The sequence below is a fragment of the Oreochromis aureus genome, linkage group 6 (genome assembly GCF_013358895.1).
Source record: "Oreochromis aureus strain Israel breed Guangdong linkage group 6, ZZ_aureus, whole genome shotgun sequence".
Classification (NCBI taxonomy): Eukaryota; Metazoa; Chordata; class Actinopteri; order Cichliformes; family Cichlidae; genus Oreochromis; species Oreochromis aureus.
The window spans coordinates 31,331,986-31,355,695 of NC_052947.1; the positions used below are offsets into that span (position 1 = coordinate 31,331,986).

The 23,710-nt window shown below is 40.2% G+C and overlaps 3 protein-coding genes across 3 annotated transcripts; all 3 read right to left on the minus strand.

The window, feature by feature from the left end:
* Positions 1 to 218: 218 nt before the first annotated feature.
* On the minus strand, positions 219 to 6,601 carry LOC116310568. The gene is made up of 6 exons (XM_031727412.2): positions 6,568 to 6,601; positions 5,547 to 5,870; positions 3,755 to 3,874; positions 3,627 to 3,662; positions 3,406 to 3,554; positions 219 to 1,046 (listed from the first exon to the last, which is right to left on the minus strand). The coding sequence occupies exons 1-6, from the start codon at positions 6,599 to 6,601 to the stop codon at positions 468 to 470; spliced, it is 1,242 nt and encodes a 413-aa protein (XP_031583272.2). The 3' UTR covers positions 219 to 467.
* Positions 6,602 to 12,323: 5,722 nt separating this feature from the next.
* Positions 12,324 to 16,521, minus strand: LOC120440785. The gene is made up of 6 exons (XM_039614021.1): positions 16,333 to 16,521; positions 14,499 to 14,843; positions 13,990 to 14,148; positions 12,789 to 12,884; positions 12,663 to 12,694; positions 12,324 to 12,547 (listed from the first exon to the last, which is right to left on the minus strand). The coding sequence occupies exons 1-6, from the start codon at positions 16,370 to 16,372 to the stop codon at positions 12,392 to 12,394; spliced, it is 828 nt and encodes a 275-aa protein (XP_039469955.1). The 5' UTR covers positions 16,373 to 16,521; the 3' UTR covers positions 12,324 to 12,391.
* Positions 16,522 to 19,180: 2,659 nt separating this feature from the next.
* On the minus strand, positions 19,181 to 22,532 carry dnajb1b (DnaJ heat shock protein family (Hsp40) member B1b). The gene is made up of 3 exons (XM_031727489.2): positions 22,033 to 22,532; positions 19,981 to 20,579; positions 19,181 to 19,836 (listed from the first exon to the last, which is right to left on the minus strand). The coding sequence occupies exons 1-3, from the start codon at positions 22,241 to 22,243 to the stop codon at positions 19,603 to 19,605; spliced, it is 1,044 nt and encodes a 347-aa protein (XP_031583349.1). The 5' UTR covers positions 22,244 to 22,532; the 3' UTR covers positions 19,181 to 19,602.
* Positions 22,533 to 23,710: the final 1,178 nt, after the last annotated feature.

The following is a 23,710-nucleotide window of genomic DNA, read 5'->3' on the forward strand; positions in this document are numbered from 1 at the left end:
AGCAGTAATTAAATCATTACTTAAAAAGCCATTATTTGACCTAACTCTTTTAGCTAGTTAGAGGCTAATCTCCAACCTTCCTTTTACAATATCTCAAAAATGACAGTTGTAAAACAGCTAACTGATCATCTGCAGAGAAATGATTTTGAAGAGTTTCAGTCAGGTTTGCAAAATCAGCAGAGAAAAGAAACAACATTAGTGAACAAGGGTACAAATAATATCTTCTCACGGCCTCTGACAGTAGACTCATCTCTGTGCTTGTCCTGTGACACCTTAGTGCAGAGTTCGATAATGTTGACCCTATTTTATTACAGAAATTATAGCACAGAGCAGTGGTTTGAATCGAATGAATCTAACAAGACTCAATTTTTTAAAGTCATTTCAACTCTAAAGCTATAGAAACAATATCAACAGTTTCATGTACAAGCTTAATAAGATGACAATAGATACAAATCATATCTTTGAGATTAACTCTGATTTGTTCCTGATAAGTTTAAACCAAACCAACGTGATCCGGGCTTGTCTTCGCTGGATTCACAGGGGGCACGGGAGACACAAGGTGATGCACTGTTTGCACAGCTCTCTGTATTTTTGCATGTTTTAGGATTAGGCGTGTGGTCTCTACAAGTGCCATCATCTGTTGTGTCATACATAATATCTGGCAAAGGATTCATGTAAATGGCAGAGTAAATGTCATAGTCATTTTGGTCCTCTGTGGGTGAATTTTCTGAATGTGTAGGAAGGTTGGAGAAACATATGTTATGTTTTCTTGTGTGATTTCCACAAGTGCCATCACCTGTTCTTTCATAGTCAAAAGATGGCAAAGGAGTGATGTAGATCCCAGTGTTAATATCGTAGTCATTTTCCTCTGCTGGCGAATGTCCTGAACATGCAGGAAGTTTGGGGAAAGTGATGTTCTCATAGGTGCAAAGGGGTTCAGATGTTGGTGGATCCTGTCTTTGTTGGTGAGTACAGGCAGAGGAACTCTCAGATGACTTGTTACTACACTTTGTCTTCTTGTCAATGGCAGCATACCCACAACTGCCCTGTTGAAAAGGAACAAAGAAAAAACAACAGCACATTCTTATATGTTCTACATTTCCTCATTCACATTTAATTCTGGCATAACGTGAATTATTTTTATTTTGTAGATTGATTAAGTACAGTGTGCAACAAAACATGTGACATTCGGAAGTTTTGTAAATCTTTTGTAAGTGTCACGGGACCATCATGAACAGAGCTGCCAAGATCTACCTCACCCCAGCTCTACTGTTAGGACACCCACGTGTTCAAAAGCAACAGAGAGAAAATGAATTAATTAAGTTAGTTTAAAGACAGAAACAATAAGTGAAACAGCACAAAGTGGCACACCTACAATCATGCTCAGAATTGAATCCATCCAATAGAAAAGTGTGTATTTTCAATCTGGTTGTGTGTCAGAGAATTTATTGGACAGGATGTGTAACTTAAGTTTTTTGATTTTCCAGAAATTAAAGAGGCACCAATATATTTGTTTTTATCTGTGAATGGAGCTAGAATACCAGTTTCTTCTTGCTTCTTTGGCAAGCTCGTTAACCATCTCCAGCATTTAGCATTGTATTTAGAGCACAGACATGAGTGGTATTCAATCCCTATACAACCGTTGCAAGAGTTTGGTTCGCATTGCCGGCTGTCAGGGTCCCTGTGCCTACCCGGTCGGCTCAGCATGGCTACATATGTTTTTATTTTCATTTTTGTTCCTGCTCTCTCCCTTCCTCTCTTTCCCTCCTCCCTCGGCCTGGGCGGAGCTCACCTGTGGGCTCCTGCCCCTGACCCACGCACCTGTGGCTCATCACGAGAGTGTTCCAGCTCCTTTATAAGATGGCAGCTCTGTGTCTCTCGTCGCTGGACCGTTGCCGACCCTCGTCAGTGTAACTCCAGCTCAGTTAACTCTAGAGTGTTTCTCAGTGACCTTCCGTTGTAATCCCTTCGTGTCTCTGTGTACAGATTCCCTGGACCCACCCCTGTGTTTTCTGAAGTGATCGAGTGTGCTTTCTGTGGAGTGTGAAGAGGAGCGTGTGGAGTGGACGGAGTGTGTGCGTGGACTTTCAGCATCTTTCCCTTTCGTGTGTGGACCCCCGGAGTCTGGCCTTCCCCTCACCTTTGTAAATAGATCACCTGGTGAACTGTGATAAAGACTCTTGTGTTATCGAGACTTAGGGCCTGCGCGTGAGTCCGTTCCGTCCCGTTGTGACAGAGGCAATAAGTCGGACTCGTTTCCAGTGGGTGATGGGCTCCGCCAGGGCTGCCCTTTGTCACCGGTTCTGTTCATAATTTTTATGGACAGGATTTCTAGGCGCAGCCAAGTGGCGGAGGGCTTTCGCCGGCGGTGGCCTCAGAATCTCATCTCTGCTTTTTGCGGATGATGTGGTTCTGTTGGCTTCATCAGGTGAAGGCCTCCAGCTCGCACTGGAACGGTTCGCAGCCGAGTGTGAAGCAGCGGGAATGAGGATCAGCACCTCCAAATCTGAGGCCATGGTTCTCAGCCGGAAAAGGGTGGAGTGCCCACTCCGGGTCGGGGATGAGTTCCTGCCCCAAGTGGAGGAGTTCAAGTATCTCGGGGTCTTGTTCGCGAGTGATAGGAGAAGGGAGCCGGAGATCGACAGACGGATTGGTGCTGCGGCTGCAGTGATGCGGACGCTGCACTGGTCTGTCGTGGTGAAGAGGGAGCTGAGTGTAAAAGCGAAGCTCTCAATTTACCGGTCGATCTACGTCCCGACCCTCACCTATGGCCACGAGCTGTGGGTAGTGACCGAAAGAACGAGATCGCAGATACAAGCGGCGGAAATGAGCTTCCTCCGAAGGGTGGCCTCTCCCTTAGAGATAGGGTGAGAAGTTCAGCCATCCGGGAGGGGCTCAGAGTAGAGCCGCTGCTCCTTCACATCGAAAGGAGCCAGTTGAGGTGGTTCGGGCATCTGACAAGGATGCCTCCTGGGCACCTCCTGGGTGAGGTGTTCCGGGCATGTCCCACCGGGAGGAGGCCCCGGGGCAGACCCAGGACAAGCTGGAGAGATTATATCTCTCGGCTGGCCTGGGAACGCCTTGGTGTTCCCCCGGATAAGCTGGAGGAGGTGGCTGGGGAGAGGGAGGTCTGGGCTTCTCTGCTTAGGCTGCTGCCCCCCGCGACCCGGCCTCGGATAAAGCGGATGAAGATGGATGGATGGATGAGTGGTATTTTTCTTTCCATCTAACAGTATGTTAGTTGTGCAGTGACAAAATATAGAATCCAGAAGTGTAAGTGTCTCGTGATTTAATATCATTATACCTCTGTATATTCAACCCAGAACATTAATACATGCTTCATTTGTTTAATAGTGATTACTTTTAGAGACACTTTGCATAGTATCTCCAGTTTCTGATGCATACCTCTGTTTCGTTTGCATTGCTGAGCTCAATGCTGCTGCAGTAAACTTGTACTTCATGCTTTGAGGGTTTTCTGGACTTCCTGAAGCATACTGTCAGCAGCAAGATAGCAATCAGACCAACACCCCCAACAGTAGCACAGATGATGGTGCCTGATGAAAAAGAGAATTATCAAATCTTATTCATACAAAATCTTTAAGTAATAATTTCAAACTGAACTTTACCTCCACTGATTTTAGGTTCTGCTTCAGTAGTAAAGGCTGTAAGACAGAATGAAATGTTATTGCATTTAAGTTATTCAGCAATTTATTTATATGTAGACTGAAATTTCATTTTGCCATCTTCATTATACCTGCTGACACTTCTGTATGTTTCATGGTTCCTGGTCCAGTTGTGAAGTGTGGTGTGTTGATATTTTGAAACGTCGACGTGGAAGAAACATCAGGCACGAGAGTCGTCTCAGTTTCAACAGCTGTATAACAAAGAACGGTGGCAGAGGTATTGAGATTATTGAAATTTTACTTATAAATTGTTCCTTTAACACCAAAAAATGTCTTTCATTCAAATTATAAGTATTAGTTTACAGTTTTCAGTTACTTTTAAACAACTAATACTGATGTATTCACAGTTTTATTCCTTCCACATGGTGTTAGTTTTAACTTATTTGTGCATTTAGAGTTTAGTAGTTTTATACAGTGGATCACCAGCTAAGTACTAAATCCCTTAATCAAGTGATGATTGACCAGAAATAAAGGTTGAGAGGCTGTGTAACAATTAAAAACAGAACACAATGATTCACAAATCTCATACATCCATATTTTATTCACCATAGAACATAGAAAACATATCAAATGTTTAAAATTATACATTTTACAATTTCTTGAAAAATATTAGCTCATTTTGAAATTGATGACAGGAACATTTTAAACATGTTGAGACAGAAGCAACAAAAGGAAAACGCACATAGTACTGAAGCACTAGAGGAACATTGCAGCTAACTCAGCAACAGGTCAGTGACATGATTGGGTATAAAAAGTCATCTTGAAGAGGCAAATAGAGTAAAAAGGCAGCGGTTCACCAGTCTGCAAAAACTATGTCCATGAATTGAGAAACAATAGGAGAATATTGTTCCTTAATGTAAAATTGTGGCTTGTTACCAGCACTCAGTTCAAAAGCCTGCATCGTTGTTAGTGTGGGGGTGCATTAGTGCTTTGATACTGGCTTAAGGCACCATCAGATCTCAAAGTTAGATACAGATTTTAAACCAACATATGCTCCGATGAAGACAATGTGTTCTTCAGGAAAGGCCTTTCATATTTCTGCAGAACAATGTTAAGTTGGATGTTAAATTTATCGCAACAGCATGCCTTCATAGTTGAAGAGCTGAACTCACTTGCCTGCAGCCCAGGCCATTAGCCAACTGAAAACATTTTACACATTGTAAAATTAAAATTAAATTAAAAGACTCAGGACTGTTGAGCAGCTAGAATCCTGTGTTGGATAAGAATAGAAAAACGTTCCTCTCCCAAAAGTCCTGCAGCTGGTCTTTTTAGTTCCTATATGTTTAAATTTGTTGACACGTGTTACTGTCATCAAATTAAAGATGAGCTAATATTTTTCTTAAAAGAGCACCTTTTCTCAGTTTAAACATTTGATATGTGTTCAAATGTAATTAAAATACCGATTTATGGGAGTTGCAAATCAGTGGATTCTGCTTTTATTACATTTTAACAGTGTCCCAACTTTTTTGGAATTGGGGAGGTCAGTGTTCAATTCCAAAAAATTCCTTGTGACTCATCAAACATAAGGAGCTCCAGCCATGTCACAAGACAAATATACTCGGAGCCACAGGATTATGAACTTTTATAAAAGTTACAAAATGCACTAAAATCAAAATCATATTTTTCTCATGTTTTGATTGTTGTTGTTTAGTACTGGCAAAAATCCCAAGTATGCTAATACTAATAATTATGAATAAATAATATTGTACAAAACTTAAATTAAATTAACTTAGACACAGCACACCACTAATGTGGAACATTGACTTCATGAATGTAGATAAATATATAAAATAATAATTAATGGTATTGATCATCTTTCATCAAGATAAAGGGAGATAAAGTTAGATAAGACAATACACGTACCTTTCTTTACTGTGAGCCGTACCTCGGTATATGTGTCAAAACCAGGCCTGTCCACTGCACACCAGTATTTCTGTGAGTCTGACAGCTGGAGATGACTGAAGGTCACATTGAAGGATCCATCCCCAGAGTCCACCAGAGTTATCCTCCCTGACTCTGCTCTTCTGCCAGATTCTACAGTAACCAGTTTTTCTCCTTCGCTTTTACATGGATCTTTGCAAAAATACTTGTTGCTGTTCGATGCAATTTTGTGTTTGCACTGGAAGGAGACATTTCTCCCCTCAAATCCCTCTACATTGATTATGGCTCCGTCAGTCAGTGTGCATGCTAAAAATGTTCATGTGACAAGATTTAAAGCATCAAAATGAATGTTTAAATGAATTAAAATGTTGATTTTGGTAAGTCACTTACCATAACAAAGGCAAGAGATGAATGAAATGGTCTTCATTGTGTCTGAAAAAATTGACAACGTTCCCTTTGGCATTTTCAACCCTAAACAGTGGTCAGATATGTCCACATGATCCACCACTTTACACCTTGTCATGAAAGCAATTGGTATTTAGTAAGCAAATATGTTCACTGACACTTTCACGATGTTATTAAATAATACAACGAGTGCAGAACGAACCGGCCATGAGCACACAAAGCAGCCACAATGCACACACAGACTAGATGAGGGGTTGAGGACAGACTCACTTCTGCAGGGTCTGCTTGTAAAAATCTGACTAATCTGATTAATCTGATTAATCTGACTAGCGAAGGTTTGGAGGGGTAAACGGAAGGAAATGACACCAACGCAACTTCTTTTATGAGAGATTCTTTAAACTGTGTTTCTGACAGCAGCAAAGACATAAGTTGTGTTGTTATATCTGTTTACATTATAGAAAATAACGTTTGCTAAATCAATTATAAAATTTTCATTTGGGTAAATGACATTTGTTGTGCTGACATCAGTAGATTCTCACATTTTTGCATGTATGTCTCACTTCAAAGGTGGATCAATCATTAACCAAAAAAACTTTACCTGTAGAAGCTCCAAGTTCCAAAAATGGTGCCATGCTCAAAATTTTAAAATAACCTAATTAAAAGGAGGGGTGATAATATATCCATTACGTTTCATATAATAGGCATATTGCATAATTTCTTTTAATATTGTGGATTTTGTTAATATTATTTGAGGAAAAGTTTTGATATTTTAAAAAACTGAAAAATTTCTGGGAGACAGTAACTAGACAAATACGTGTGAAAGTATTAACAATTTTCCTCATTAACTCTTTTCTGGAAGACAAATTTCCACAAATATTGATAAATAGTATTTTTCTGTAATTACCATCCTTTCACAATACAACCAGACACTGATGTTTTAATTAGTACAGTTAGCACCTAAAAATATTAAAATCCTATCTCAAAGTTCAGAGCCAAAAACGAATAGGCTAGGTATTTACATTAAAGTCACAGAGAAATCAGATCTGCATATGTACACCTGTAAATATCTGACTGATAAATGGTCACCACAGTGTCATGGTCTGGGTGTGTGGGTGTAAAATTCTACTGGAATTCCACTGGCCCATGGGCAGGGCCTACAGCCTCCCTCACCTGGAGCTGATTGAGGCAATTAGGTTGGAGATTTAAGCTCCTCACTGACACTGCTTCCTCGCCAGTTCGTCAACAACTCTTTGTTGGTAACCAGGCCTCACGCTTCATGTCGGTAATTCTCAAGTGCTTTGCTTACCTTGTGTTCTAGTTGCTCCCGGATATTCCACAGCGCTGAAAAACTCATCCTGTAAATCTGGTTCACCTGCCTGCTTTTTGGAATGATCTCCTTGCCTCACCTGCCTGCCCTCCTGCCCTCACACTACCACAGAACCAGCCGACACACACCACCAAACCCACCCAGACCTCACCACCTCTTCTTCAACGCTTCCGTCTCCCACCTGCACAGTAAGACAAAGAAATTCATAGCCTCCCATCTCTCCAGAACTCCTCACTGGTTACCATTTTAACACCGCTCTCCTCTCTTCCACTGCGAACCTAATCACCAGTCCAGCTCCCGTTGCTTTCTTGGACCTGTCACTCTGCTTTTCCTCCTCTCTCCAAACCAAGACCCCATGCCCCATTTATCAAGCCTTAAATCAAGTGCTACTGTAAATAATATCCTTGTCCTGGTTAATAAAACACTGTTAAAACCTTTCCTCAGCCTCCGCTTTGGGTTCTCTGAATGTGGGTTCAGTTTTGGTACTCAGCCTCTGGCTGTTTTGTGACACACAGAGCTTATTCAAATTATTCTATTAAGGCCCAAAGTATGGGCCTCCAAGGTATGGAGGCCTATTCCCCCCCCCCCCTCCACCACCACCACTGCCAGTTCCAGACGCCCTCAGACATCAGGTGCATTGGTGGTTCTTTGTGTCCGGGTATGGGCGTCCAGGTACGCATCGGCTCACTCCTGGTGGCTGCTTGTCGGGGCCTGGAGCCTGGGGCTTGCTCGGGGCTCGACCTGAGGTTCTGTTTGTTGTGCTTGGGTTTCCATATTCCAGAATATGTACAATTAAAGATCATTTTAAAGTAAAAGACCACTTTTGAGCCGTGTCTTTTTCGCCGTAAAGAATCTAAAGAACCGGATTTAATAGGCCCCTTCGGGGGGTGGGGTGCCCTTGGCCTCTCGGCCTGGGGCTCAGTCACTCTGGCACAGCTGGCTGCCAGCGGAGCTCATGGGCACGTCACTGCAACCCCCCCTGGCTTCTGCTCCGCGGCTGCTGAGTGACCCCCTCATCTGGGGCTCTCCTCAGCTCTTTCTGGGAGAGTGGCGCGGTTGCCCCTCCGTTGGTTTTCCTTGGTCTCTTGTGCTCTGAGGGCCTCTGGATGTCTGGGGCCTGGATCTCTTCCATACCTGCTTCATGCCCTGGAGGACGGGGCTGTGGCCCCCCACACCCTCTAGCAGATCATTACATGAAGGAACCTTTTAAATACAAGCGCGCTCATGCTCACAGGTGTACACGGGTGCTCACAGACACAAACTACACCCTTTTTGGCTCCAACCTCAAAGCACACTGTGCGCTGTCCATCCTACGTGCTGCATCATAATATTCAATATTTAGTGTTATATTCACATAGATTATCACGATGATGTTGTTTATTATATTGCTCTGTTTTTTTTGCTTGTTTTCTCTTTTTTCTTTCTCAACAGGTGATCCAGGTGATTGATATATGTATTTTTGTCTATTTGTTTTGTTGGTTTTTGTTTTTTGCCCTTTATCACCGTTTCTCTTCCCCACAGTTTTTCTTTCCCTACCTCTTTCTTTCTCCCTTTTCTTTCCCCCAGTCATGTCTGTCCCGTGTGTAGCAAGTGAAAATAAAATAAACAGTAAAAGCAAAAAAAAAAACTAAAGCAGAACTTCTTTATAGACTAAAAAAGATATTTTCATATCAAAATAACAAACATTCTACTTTTTATGTTTGCTTTTACCTCCCAACCCAGTATCACGGGAAAAACGTGAAATAGACACATTGGTCCACTGTGTGGGTATCGCGCATGCAAAACATGGGGTAAATTTCAGTAACAGCAGCCTAGGGTTTCACACCCTAGGCCTCAGGTCAATTTTCATTTTTTTAAATTGTGTCATCAACTCTGTGGCTGTATGTTCTGGACACGGGTGATGAGGAGGGCTAGGAGAGAACTGACTGTAGGCATATTACGTCCATATGCTCTTCGTGACTTCTCATCTGCTTTCAGCACAATGATCCCACAGACACTTGTTGATAAATTACTGACTCTTGGACTGAGCTCCTCTCTTTGTAACTGGGTTCTGGACTTCCTAACCAACAAACCGCAGTCTGTGAGGATCCACAATGTCTCCTCATCTTCCATAGTCCTCAGCACTGGCTCCCCTCAGGGCTGTGTGCTAAGTCCCCTCCTGTTCACTCTGCTTACATATGACTGCTCACCCAACCATCCAGGCTGTCATACTGTGAAGTTTGCGGACAACACAGCTGTGGTTGGTTGCATCACAAACAATGATGAGACTGGCTACAGCAAGGAGGTGGAACACTTGGAGGACTGGTGCAGGAAAAACAATCTCTGCTTAAATGAGAAGAAGACAAAGGAGATGATTATGGACTTCAGGAGGGGAAGACACACACACACACACACACACCCCTGCATGTCGGAGGATCTGCAGTCGAAGTAGTACCCAGCTACAAGTACCTGGGTATCTACCGAGATAGCAACCTCATCTGGAAAAACAAGACTTCCAGCCTGATCAGGAAGGCTCACCAGAGGCTCTACTTCTTGAGGCGGTTGAGGTGTGCGGGACTTGAGAGCTCAGTCCTCATCTCCTTTTACAGATGTGCGGTGGAGAGTGTTCAGTGCTCTGGCATCAACGTGTGGCACAGAAACTGCACTGTGGCAGAGAGGAAAGCTCTACAGAGGGTGGTGAAGGCTGCACAGAGAGTTGTCGGAGGCAGCCTCCCAACCGTCACAGACATATACACCGCCAGATGCAGGAAGAGGGCCACCTGTATCATGAAGGACCCCACTTATCCAGCACACACATTCTTTGTCCCGCTCCCCTCAGGCAGGAGGCTGAGGAGCATTAAATGCAAAACCACCAGACTGAGAAACAGCTTCATTCCAGAAGCTGTGAGACTTCTCAATGCATAAATGGACAAGAACTGATATTGTAGCACCTTAATCACTACTGACACTTACTGACACTGTCACCTTATCAATGCTGGTCATCATGCCCTTTTGCTGCTAAAATATTTATACCTATATTTATACCTACATTTTATATCCATACTCCATACTGGTACTCAGGTTGTTGCACTCTATTTATTTTATTATTTATCATATTATTTTATTACTTGTTGTTCTGTTTTTGTTTTTGTTTTTTTAAATTATTACTTTAAAAAATTTCTTTTCTTTCTTCGTTATTCTGTTTCTTTTCGCTCCGGGACCTTGTGTACATAATTTTGTTCTACCTCATTGTAAACATGTGATGCAAATGACAATAAAGCCCCTTGAATCCTTAAAAAGTGCTGGGCTGTCAACTGATCAACACCTGGTGGTGAGTTGGATCAGGTTGCGCGGGAGGATGCTGGGCAGACCTGGGTGCCTAAAAATATAGTGAGGGTGCGCTGGGAATGCCTGGCAGAGGCCCCCATCCGCGAGATCTTCAAGTCCCACCTTCGACAGAGTTTTGACAGCATTCAGAGGAAGACTGGGGACATTGAGCCTGAACGGACCATGTACAGCACCTCCACTGGTGAAGCGGCTGCACTGAGCTGCAGCTGCAAGGTGGTTGGTGCCTGTCATGGTGCTAAACCCCAAACCAGATGGTGGACACTGGATGTGAAGGAAACCATCAGGCTGAAGGAGCCACATTACCATACAAAAACTGGGGGATGAAGGAAATGGTCTTCATTGTGGCTGAAAAACTGTTAGTTATGTAGTTCTTTCTTTTCCAAATAGTCGCCTCAGGCTGTGCCTTTACAAGGCTAATTGTTAAAAACTTAAAACATATTTAAATATGTGCATATAATCCACAGCACTCCATCTTGTCATATAAACAATTAGTATTTGGTAAATTATATTCAGACATTTTCAGTCAATTAAAAATAATACAACAAGGTGAGTGTAGACCTAACCAGCCATGAGCACACATAGCAGCCACAATGAAGGACAGACTCACTTCTGCAGGTTCTGCTTTTGAAAAATCATCTTTATAAAATAATCTGTCAATTTCTGTTGGCTCAGTTTCCTCCTGTTTTTCACTGAGAAGGTTAGGTAAGCAAGTTGTCTTTTGGTTGAGCTTAGGGCCCTTTAGAGTTTTGTTTGTTATTTTGGCATTGCTCACTGCTGACATAAATAAATGGCTGCATAGCACTTTGAAAAGTATTCTGTTTTTGCTCTTTCTTGGGTGGTGTGTGACCGGGGGTCACTTTTCTTGTTATGTTCAATTCCTCTTTAGAAAGAATTAAAAGCATTAAAAAATTAAAAATTGTTGTTGTTTTTAAAAATTAAATTAAATGGCACACACAAAGTAATCTTTATCTTGAGAAAGCTCAGTAATATGGGTCATTGTCTTTCAGAGTTGTCGTTTAATGGTTTAAGAAATGACTGTGCCCCCCAATGACTTTGTCACCAAGCACATCCTTCCTAGCAAGTAAGCCACAAAGAAGTCAACATTTTGTAGCAGACGTGCATGTGTGTACCAGTAGATGTCTGACTCATCGTGTGGTCACAGTGCTTACGAACATTATGTTCTTTAAAGAATCCTGAAGCAACACCACTTTATAAACTAAAAGTATATTTTCATATCAACAAAAGTTTTAATAATTTTTGTTTCCTTTTGTCTCCTTATGAATAATCCAACCAAAATAATTTACACCTATGCTGCATTATACTGCATGTATGATACACAGTTATATTTTATGTCCATCTAAATAATCTTTACAAACATGTAAAGTCACTCTTCTATTTGCTTTCTGTAGGTTTAAGTAAGCAGTGCGATGTGACAGCAAGTAACAGACAAGCTAAATGAAACAAATGTGACCTAAGGCCACATTCTGTAAAGGCTGCTAGAAGAAAGTGTAAAGGTTGAATATACCGCTTGTGTGTCGCACCATCATTTGGTATGACTATGATACCACTTTGAATTTGCGTTTAGAAATACAACCTTTAAGTTGTTAATCATAGTTCTTTATGCTGTTGTTCATGTTTCTAATGTCTCAGCTTATTGTTTATGATATAAAATCAACTAAAGGATCCAAAAAGAATTATAGTCAAATAGTTACTTTATTTTATGTAAAATTCAAAGAAGAAAATAAACTGTCAGGACAAAAAAGACTTCTCAGTCCATGGTTTGAGGTTCCTGTGCCTGGTAGATGGCAGCATATTCGGAGGTGTAATTATCATCGGTCTCTGGAGCAACATCTGAATCAAAAGCCTGCAGCTCCACTGCAACCTGACCAGATGCAACATCTGTGTTCTCCTCCCGATGATCACCCTGTGAATAAATCACCATTGAAGCTATTTTCCGAGCAGTGAACTTTAATGTTTGAAACAGCCTTTAAATATGGAAACTCAGTTTTAAAATAGTTGAATAACAAATGGTCACTCACCTCACCCTTGTTGTCTTCATCTCTTTTCGGACCTTTTGAGATAAACAAGAAGATTTGTCATGTACCTGAACAATACCCTGCCATGGAATTATTATACTTTACTGTTTCTAAACTTGTGATACTAGCCTGTGTGACTCCGCCAGTGTCCATAGAAAATAACAGGGATGATGGCACAGACCAGAAGAGCTAAGCTCCCTGAGACAATGATGACCATTGTGGTATCTGCAAGCAACAAAAGACTTCTCTTTAGTTTGGAAAACAACAAGTTCATAAAACAAATCAAGACAATTGTCCTAAACACATTTTAAATCTTCTTATTTTTATGGAAAAAAAGCACTGATCAATATCTTGTGTCATGTTAAAGTTTATTTCTGTTGATAATATTCCTTGTATTCTAGGAGTAAAGTTACTTTTATGGTGTACCACTTTGCCAAAGTTTATGTGACAAATGTGACAGTTTAGTTAAAACTTTAAATTTTCATTTGTTACATTTTTTTTTAATCTATGACAACATTTAAAAATTATCTCAGGAGAACTACAAAACATGACAACCTTCACAGACATACAAAACATGACATTGTATACTGTGTTGTTATCTATTTAACAAAACCTAAACCAAAATGAAGAAGCACTGTGTGAAAAACTAAGCAAATGTTTAGTGCTTGCATGGGAATTAAGAAGGAAAGCAGTAGCCAGGTGCTGCTAGTGTAAGTGGGACTACCTCTTGCACTAGTTTTAGTAGTTTGCAGGTCTGCAGCATTCAGTATTCACCTGACTGTCCATAAGACTTCTGGAACTATGTCCCTTAGACAGATGAGACCAAAGTGGAGATGTTTGTCATGTGAACAGTGCCACATTTGGTGAAAGCCAAAAACCCAAACCACTAAAACAATTATTATATTACAAGTAAAATTTAAAGTTCTATCCATTCTCTTCCACTTATCCTTATCAAGGTCGCAGGGGGCTGGAGCATATCGCAGCTATCATAGGGCAAAAAGCAGGGTAGACCCTGAACAGGTATCCATCTGTAGCTAGATTGTGAGTACCACAAATACAACCATGACATATGCACCATGAACACATCAAAACAACGAAAAGGAGAAAGTGTAAGCAAGACTGTGGAATGTCATTATTTTGTTATTACTGAGGAAGTATCTTCATGCCATCAGTTGGAAGCAATGCTATGCTGCAGCACACAAAAAATCAACTTTGGTGTATGTACAAATCTGAGTCAGATTAAACCATTCTTATCCAGAGTTTTGCTATACATACATGCTGTATTTGCTGTTGTTAAACTTGCTATCAGATCCATGCGGCCTTGAAATACCTGTGAGTCGGGATGCTTCATGTCTGTTTCTCTTTCCATCTGAGGGTGAAGATGGTGCTGGTGATTGCTCGGTGCTGGATGTAAAGCTGTCATGTGAAAGAAGTGCTGTTTTGTTCGGAATGATAGTAGTGGAGGAAGGAGATCTGGGAACAGTGGAAGCTTTGAGAGGAGAGGACGCAGGAAGACTGATGAGAGATAATGCTTGTGGGGTCACGTGACACTGTTATTAACTTTGTTAATAAAGAATTTAATATACATTTCAGTCTTAATTTAGTTAAGTATTGCAAATGCCAGCCACATACTGGTGGGCTCAACATTAGCTATTGTCTCCTCCAGCCTATCCACAAATTGATCATATGAATCTTATTTTTGCAAGACAAAGATTTTCATTGGTTTTATAGTCCAGCTGTGCGCAAAAATGATCAAATGATGATTTGATGATTATGCTAACCTACAGTTAAAACTTTAACCTTAAAATGGGTCATTTACCTGCAGGAAACTCTACCTACCTTCTACAACTATGAGATTGATTTCCTGATACAACACATTCAAGGTTTTCTCCACACCACAGCGATATCTCCCTGTGTCCGCTTTCTCCAGCTTCTTTATAGCCACATTGAAGACTCCATCTTCTCTGGCATTGTTAATGCTGTATCTCCCTTGACTTACGACAGTGGATCGCCTCCTCTCACTCTGAATGAGAATGCTTTCACTGGAGCAGACTCCTTTGCAGAAATACATGCTGTTGTGTTTGGCACCGCTGTCTCTGTTCCAGCTACCGGAGCAGTGGATGGAGACCTCACCTCCAACACGGCCGCTCACCTCCAGCACTTCTGAGGCCTCCATACCCACAACTGCAGTTTGACACAAAAAGGCCTGGTTACAGCTTAACACTGGCTCTAACCAGCATACAAATGTGGTGAACACAAATTATATTTCTTGCTGTACTGACTTCTTTATCTTCTCATGCATTTTGATCTTGGAAAACCATTTCATTTCATTCAAAGTGAAACTTGATGTCCACATGACACCCTACTAACCTGCTCAGGGTCATCTTTATACTGTTTGTTTTCTCTGAATGCTTGTCTTCTATCTTTCCATTTCTCCTCACCCCAAATGGTTCAGGCTTTTTCCCCTCTGAGTCTAACACCGCTGAGTTTCTTTCTTTCCAAGGGAACCATTCTCTTTAGCTTTACCTTATGATATAAAATGCCCTGAGAAGAGTGCTGCTTTGCTATAGAAATAAGATCAGCTGATATACCATAGTTAACTGTTGGTTTGAGTCAAGGAGATTATAAAATACAGTTAAATGTCATTACAAGAAAGCACTGTAGACTTCTAATCTTTCAAACATTCTCTGCAAATTAGAAAAAAATTGCATATCCATGCAGAGAAGAGGCTAAACAAAGAAACCTTTTATTTCACAGCCAGAGTTAAGTATCCTCAAGCATAAAAACATTGATGAAAAGATAAACAGTTTGACTCTGAGGATTTCTGCCAGACAAGCTCTCTGATATTTGTTTACTATTTTGAAAGGGACTATTTTAACCCAAACCATGATTCTTTCAGAAACTTAATCAAAATGTGACTGAAGACTAAATTTAAAAAAAATTAAAAATACAGACTACTTCATATTTTAATATACTTGCAATTCATCGCATTGAAATAACAACATTTTCCCAATCTATTAAAATATTATGTTTCCATTTCATTATAAATATGTAAGTAATAAAGTTAAAAAAGCATAATTATTAATAATTCTATGACTGCAACTTATAATTAATATAACACAAAAATGATTACACCAAACATCTTAGCATCAATTTAAGATGATTTTAAGATGATACTATAATAAGAGCAGTACATTCAACTATCCTGAATAAGATCGCTTTTGATGGCTTAACATTATGATTATATTGTATGCATTGCAAACGATCGCAAAATTTAGTTTTTATCTTTTTTTAGAGTTTAAAAAGTCATTGCAGCTGCATTACAAATAAAAACCAGTTAAAGTCTATATATCATATTAGACCAATCTTTGATTGCATTAAGAATAGCCTCATAATTCACATAAATTCAATTAATCAGATCATTAAAAGTAAAATATTCTATCTATTTTAGAAATTACTGGAGATGACCTGACAATTTCAAAACTGCTCTAACAGATCAAAATGATCCATTTTCATTTAAGAAAACGCCATGAAGATAACTCCAAAAATTATTAACTTACACATATTGCATTTATTTCTTCACTTCACTTCATGCATAAGTACACATTAAAAATAGAATATAGCTTTTACTGATTAAAACAAACGTCTCTGGATAGAATTGATCAAAACTCACCTGAGAAGCAAAAAAACACAAGGACATGAAGGGGCTTCATTTTGTTATCCGAGTAGAAAATAAGGTAAGTAAAAAAAATAAATAGCACAGCAGAAATGTCTAGCAGTCTGCCTCAAATTAGTCATCTGATTCACTGCTCAAAGATTGAGTAAAGCTACAAAGCTGTGATTGTACCAAGAAATGATTGCATCTTGTTTGCCTTCAGCTCCTGTCATTATTAAATGGGCATGATGTTGTTTGACCGTCCCTCTTTAGCTTAAAAAAAAGAGAGAAAGAAACAGGGAACATACCATATGGAAGCTTTCATCAGTCTTCTAAGAAGAATTAGTTCATGACTCTTTCAGGGTATGAACTCTTCACCACTGGCTCTTCCATTTGTTTTAGTACATATAGTGCATGAAGCTCAAGGGCATCAAACTCAACAAGCAGACTCTGCTGACCATGTCACGGGTATCAGAGGACAGTCTGAGGATTCTTTCATATTGCAAGGTAGCCATTCAAACCACAGTTATATAAGAAAATACTACTTGTGTTCATTAAAATACTCCCAATGAACTCTCAGAAACTAACTGAAATGAGGAGGGGCCGATCCAAGGCATCTTCTTGGCATTGTTATCTCTATTATTAGCTTAAAAACTGAAATGCTGCATCTTCTCAATATCTCAATATTATAACTTTATTAGGAAATTTACTTATTATATCTTTGTTTTATAGACATTACCTTGAGTGAACCAGGGCTGCATGGCCCTTTTTATTTAGCCCAGATTAGTCCTGCATGTTGTGAGCAAAATCTGTGATGTGCAATGTATAAAACTGAAATAAAGATATGACTTTTAGGAAGCATTGAAGTTTTTTAACGTATGTCTATGCTTTATCATGTAATCTGGTAAAACAGACCAAAAACACTAAATAAACAAATTAAATAACCTATTACTAATACTTTTATTGAATTAGGACAAATGTTAACATCCTGTGCAGAAATACATGGGTTCAATAAATAAAATGACATTTCCTTTTGTGAAATGGTTATCATGTGCATATATTGATAATAAAGAAAGCATTATTCAGAAATGTCATAACTAGTCCAGATTCTGAATAAAGGCCCTAAATGAACAACATCAGGATGAATATCAAGTTCAAAATGTAAATGAAAAAAGAAGCAAATCTAAGTACTAAACACTGCAGGTGCTGTCAAGCCTGCCTGGTGATGTTGGTTGGTGGTTTGTGCAGAGTGTGCCCTACCCAGCACCATCTTTTCTTCCTGATTTCTTCCTCTATTGGGAGTTGAGAGGTTCTTTCCCATAGGTTGATGTTGCTGATGGTGTCTGACCAGTAAATGTGGGGGTTCCTTCTGAGACAACTATTGAGGAATGTCTGGATTTCTTTCTTTGAAGTTTATTTTGTCTTCCAGGTGTCATCCCTGTACAGCAGTACTGACTTCACGTTGGATGCCCAGATGTTCTTGATGTGGATGAAAGCGACTCTTGCTTTGCCAATCGTTGCCTTGACATCTGCATTGGTTCTACCTTGTTGGTTGATGATGCTGCCCAAGTAAGGGAAACTGTACTTCCTCGAGAGAACTTCCATTAAGGATGCTTGGGTTGTTGCTATTGGAGTTGATCTTGAGGATTTTAGTCTTCTCCTTGTTGATGATGAGCCCACCATGTGCTGATGTAGCTGCCAGTCAGTCCATTGGTCTTTTTTTGCATCTGCTGCTGGCTGTGAGAAAGAAGTGGCAGGTCATCAGCAATGTCTAAGTCATCAAGCTGACTCCAAAGGGTCCACCGAATTCCATTCCTGCATTCACTGGTGGAAGTCTTCATGATCCAGTCGATGACGACAAGCAGACAAGCATCCTTGTCTTTAATCTGCTTAATTTGTCATAAAAGTGACAAGAGAACAGGACTCATCTGACCATGGAACCTCTTGTCAGCCAACAATCCAGTTACTTTTGAACCTCTAAAACTGGGCAAATATGTATAAAAAAAAACAAAAAAGGTTGTACGTCCATTAATACAATGTTAATACAATGCTTAAACCCCTTGAGTCGAATCTTATAGTCTGCACTTTAGTTCTATGTTGTTTGATTTAAACTTAACTGTGGTGGTTTACAAAGGCAAAATTACAAAAATTTCAAAAGTCCAAAAACATATGGGCCTGTCCATATAAAAGCCCAGCTTCTTCAAGTCTTTTTGAGACACTCAGTATCTGAAGTTCAATGAGATTAAATTATAGAATTAAGTATGTGTATTTATAGTGGCAGCAGACAAGACTTTGAATTTTAAACCTTGTTAGTCAAAACTGACATCGAACTTAGTGAATGTAGGAGACTCAGACAATTTTGCTCATGGTGTTCCTTTCATCTTTGTTAAAGAGCAGACATTCACCAGAGGAAGAAAATCATGGGGAAAAAACTTGCCCTTATTGAATTTTAAATTTCCTTCCATTACATGGAAACAGTATCACTTTTGACAGACCTTAATTTGAAATACTCACAGAGCAATAAAAAACAGAAAGACTACTCTCTTTAACATTAAACAATTTTAATGTCTTTATTGTCCAAAGATAGTGCAACACTTGTGATTTTAATGTCACTCCTTACAGCATCAACTGCAACACCACTCATTCAAACACACATAAAATTACTTGATGTCAAGAAGCAAGTCTCTCAGAAAAGGACATTTTTTATCCATCATAAGAAACTTTATAGGAGCTCTATACTAACTATGTAACTTGTGCAGGTGAAACCAAAGGAAGATATGTTCACCATATTTTCTAGTCTTTGGCTTAGAATGAAGTTGGTTTGGAAACATGCAAATGTTGCTGTTGTCCAAGTAGCTCTTTTGGGAACCACTGATGTAAACAAATGCAAATGTTCCTGTTGTAATTTCTTACAAAATAAAATAAAATAAAATAAACTTCTCAATGAGACTTTTAGAATGAACAACAGCTCCCTCAGAATAGTGCGCATACATTTTATATATTATACACTCGTTGTCATCAAAATATAATATTCAAGAAATCAAACAACACACAGTATTGGTCATATATTTACATTCTAGTCTGTGAATTGCTTCACCCATTCAGGTAAGCATGTTCCAAAGGTGGTTCTCACACTACAGATGATCAAGTAGACCAAGGATGATCTGACACATCAGTTTGTCCTTTATTGGCTGGAGTGAGTTTAACCGCCACAAGTAACCACGTGATATTTGACAAAAATATATATTGGCAGCTTTGTTTAAGTTTTGTTGGTATGATTGTCTTTTTTTAAGATCGAGGAAGGACCTGAGCGATTGTGTCCCGCACGTTCTGAGTGAGCCGCTCTGGGAACCTGACCTCATACTCTACTATTAGGTCTCCCCGACGATCAGGTCGTTTGGGATAAGGTAGCCCTTCTCCACTAATTCGTCGCTTCATCCCCGGATGCACAATATCTGTTGATGACACAGTGACTGTTCTGCCATCTAGTGTGGGTGCATTGACTGTACAGCCACACAAAGCCTGGTGGATCAGAAGAGAAGAAGATAGAGAAGAAAAACATTAGGAATTCCAGTTAAGTTCATCTGTCATTTAGTTAACATTTAAACTGATTAAAAAAAAAAAATTGAAAAAGCATTTTTAAAGTTATATGTACTCTTAACTTACATCTCTGAGTGAGATCTTGGCGGTGTAAATGATGTCAGAGCCGTCACGTTTGAACACTGGATGTGGCTTGTCTTTCAACACAAATACAATGTCAGCTGGAATGTTTGTAGGAGTCTCGTCTCCCTCTTTAGGAAACGTAATTTTAGTGCCCTCTTTCCAGCCTTTCTTTATTTGTACCTCTAGGATTTTCTCTTCTTTCCTTAATGTTCGGCCATCAGGGTTCAGCCTTTTCCGAGAGATTTTCATTTTTTTGGTGCAACCCAACAACACTTCCTCCAAGGTCACCCGGAGATCATGAACTACAGGAGGATCCTGCTGCTTCTTTACCACACTAGTGTGACCGCCCATACCAGAGCTGAAGGAGCGAGGGAACCCACCCATTCCCCCCATTCCGCTGCCACCCATCCCAAAGCGGGCAAATGGGTCATCAGTGTCCATTTCCTCATCCATGCCTCCATTCCGCCCGCCAAAGAACTGTTCAAATGGGTTACGTCCACCGAAGAACTCTGCAAAGATGGCATGGGGGTCGCCCTGGAAGGTGTAGCTGAAGGTGCCAGGACCACCACCACCACCACCAGTAGGGCCTCCGCCTTTCAGTCCTGGAAACGTAGTAGAAACAATCAGATTAAAAGGATTCAGTTTGGGTTTGGCACACTGCAGTAAGTTTGTTTGGGGTTTTTTTATTCTTGTAAGAAACAGTTGTTAGTCATCATTATCTTACTTTTGTGCATCTTATTTACTGCAAATTACTAATTTTAGATCTTTATTAGTAATGATTTAAAAATATCCCATACACTAATGAGGTTCACGTGAATGCTGCTAAAAGAGAATTTTATTATACCATGTTTTTTCACTTAAACAATAGTATGAACAAAGTTATTCTGTGTTTTGATTTTGCAAACACCCTTTAAAGTACAAAAGCAGATGTGAAACTAGCATAACACTAAAATCAGCCAGGAAACAGGGCTAAAACACATTTGTCATGTTAGAATTAATAGCCCCCCACACACCCCCAAAAAGTGCCACAAACCACTGCTGTATAACCAAAGTTATACAGCAGCTGCTGTTTAACTGTGTGCCAAAATATTACTTGTCAGCATCCTTATTTGGAAATGCTCTCAGTTCAGGAGGTACCAAGAAGAATGTGAATAAATACAACATGAATGCTTGTGTAATGCTGTGATCCCTGGGGATAACTGAGGTTTCACTGCATGAGTGCACTGGATAACTGCACTGGATAGGTGATTTTTCACAATTTTACCAGGCTTTACTAGGAGTAACTTAAGTATTCCATGAGAGTAGCTGGGATATGTCCAGTTGGGTGCATGGGGTGGGACTGCCCCCCCCATACCAATACCCTTGCTCTAGAGTACTGTTAATCTCACAATGTCCATCATCATTGTCTAACAACATGAATAGGAGTAATGGTATACTGCAGCGTAGTACAACGAGGACAACGCTGAAGCACTTGAAGGTTATGCTTCCACTTCACTATACTTTGGATGTAAATTTTGTAAATTGATATCCATTTGTTTTAAAGCTTTACTTTGTTGTTGACTTTGAAGACTTTAAACTATAAGCATATTATGCTTTATACTTTGGCTTGTTGTAACAATAAAACATTTACACTTAAGTAGAATTTTCTACCCTTTAAGGTTTTCGTGCACTAAAAATATCAACACCGAGGTTAGCTAGTCATCGTTACGGCCTAAAAGCCGAACCCCCCGCCCCCTTCCTGTCCCGTCAGATGCAGAACCCTCCAGCTTCTCTCCGTACTTCAGAGTTGTTGCAGAAACGTGCAATGCGAGTTTTGCCGTCAGCAGACCAGTTCTCCTGTCCTGGCTCAGAGACAAGCCACTGACTGAAGGTCGGAGGACAGGAGGATTGCCAGGACAGCGCCATGACACTCAGGATTATCCCAGTTTAGCCTACACATGTTCAGAACTGTTGTTTCCGCCCAGCCTTGTTGACAGCTCGTAGCCCCAAGTGTGTTAAATGTTATTCTGACAGCGCCTTGATGCCCAACAATATTGAATGATTAAGAAAACTTACCTTCTTCGCCAAAACGGTCGTATATATCTTTTTTCTTAGGGTCGCTCAAAACGTCGTAAGCTTCAGCAATCTCCTTGAATTTGTCCTCGGCTCCCGGTGACTTGTTTTTGTCAGGATGGTAACGCAGAGCTTGCTTACGATAAGCTTTCTTGATGTCATCCTCTGATGCTCCTTTCTTAATCCCCAAAATCTCATAGTAGTCTTTACCCATTTTAACCAACCAACGGTCTAAATTGTTGTAGCTGTTGGTAAATTGCTGGTGATGAACTTCTGCCGCACGTCCTCAGTCCTGTCTCAACTCGGTCCGCTCAGCCCCCCATATTTTCTTTATAAACAGTGTGGAAACTTCCAGAGTTTTCCATAACCAGCCTGAACAATCTCCTCGGTGACGCTGCTGGAGGGACACGCCCAGCGGGACGTCACGCCATGATGCCTTCATGTGCTGTCGGACATATTTCTCAACCTACGTTTCATGCCTGATCCAGGAGTGTCAAACATATTTTAGTTCACGGGCCACACACAACCCAGTTTGCTTTCAAAAGGGCCAGATCAGTACTCCAGTAAGTACTACAGAACAACCTACTCAAAACAGTTTCTGCTAATTAAGCTGAATTTGTTTTTATTTAAAATTATATTAATGACATATTAAGCCCTATATGGCTAGACTCGTGTATGTATATGCATGTATGCTTTATAACACCAAATGGCCTCTCAGATCATCTGATCGGGGTCTCTTTCAACAATCTTATATTAAAACCAGAGTTGATCACTCATTTGAGGTTGGAGTGCATAAACTTTGGAGAAGCCTTCCTCATCCTGTCAGGGCAACTGAATCTGTGGTCTGTTTCAAGGCACTGCTGAAACCCCCTTTTTATAGGTCAGCTTTTCTGAATCCTTCTCCTATTATTTTTGTTTCTGGTATGTTTGGCAGCCCTCACTGTCTTGATAAACATAACTTTAGGTTTATTTTGATGCAAAACAAAATCACAAGTCCACTCTTGATTACTCCAAAATATTTCAAACATTAGAAAAAATCCATTCCTACATGTCCCCTGGGATTATTGGCTTGGCACACCAAATGCAGTCAGTCTGAAGCTGAGTGAACTGCTGGCAGGAACTTCCACGCTTGGGTGCGGCCCAGATTTAAGACAAATAAATTCACTGCTTACTGACTGGCAGAGTGGTGAACAGGAAGGTGTAACAATAACACTGTGCCATCAGGAGGGATCAGCCTTTTTTAGACCTGTTACCTCATTTAGAGGAAAGCAGACAAGAAACATGTGAAAGAGATACAGAAACTGCCATGTTTGATGGGATTAAACTGCTCAACTTGGCTCTATTCTACCATGTAGCCGCATCTGGAAGCCCACTTTTTCATCTCTTTAAACTGCATTTTTTTTAAATCTCTGTTTTGCACGAACTGATTTAAATGTTGAAGCTAGATAATACATAAATGTAATGATTTGCAGCGATTGCTAAGACCACCTTTTCATTGTTATTATTATTATTATTATTATTAATCACTTATTTTAAAAAAGGATCCAAGCTAAATCTGACTTAAGTACAAAACACAAAATTCTTCGTCATGTGAAGGAAAACTTGTTTTCCAGGCGAGTGCTGCTGCCAGTACTAACTGAAAGGGTGGTAACAGAAAGACCCACCCAAATCACTGTAGCAG

Excerpts from the sequence above, each read along its gene's own strand:
- LOC116310568 (XM_031727412.2), bottom strand. The coding sequence starts at position 6,601 with ATGGCACCATTTTTGGAACTTGGAGCTTCTACAG. Across the intron at positions 5,871-6,567 it reads GGAACTTGGAGCTTCTACAG|CATGCACACTGACTGACGGA; the intron begins GTAAAGTTTTTT and ends GAACATTTTTAG. Across the intron at positions 3,555-3,626 it reads AGAACCTAAAATCAGTGGAG|GCACCATCATCTGTGCTACT; the intron begins GTAAAGTTCAGT and ends CTTTTTCATCAG.
- dnajb1b (XM_031727489.2), bottom strand. The coding sequence starts at position 22,243 with ATGGGTAAAGACTACTATGAGATTTTGGGGATTAAGAAAGGAGCATCA. Across the intron at positions 20,580-22,032 it reads CGACCGTTTTGGCGAAGAAG|GACTGAAAGGCGGAGGCCCT; the intron begins GTAAGTTTTCTT and ends CTACGTTTCCAG. Across the intron at positions 19,837-19,980 it reads CCAAGATCTCACTCAGAGAT|GCTTTGTGTGGCTGTACAGT; the intron begins GTAAGTTAAGAG and ends CTGATCCACCAG.
- LOC120440785 (XM_039614021.1), bottom strand. The coding sequence starts at position 16,372 with ATGAAGCCCCTTCATGTCCTTGTGTTTTTTTGCTTCTCAG. Across the intron at positions 14,149-14,498 it reads CAATCTCATAGTTGTAGAAG|CTTCCACTGTTCCCAGATCT; the intron begins GTAGGTAGAGTT and ends CTCCTCTCAAAG. Across the intron at positions 12,885-13,989 it reads TGAAGCATCCCGACTCACAG|ATACCACAATGGTCATCATT; the intron begins GTATTTCAAGGC and ends TGTTGCTTGCAG.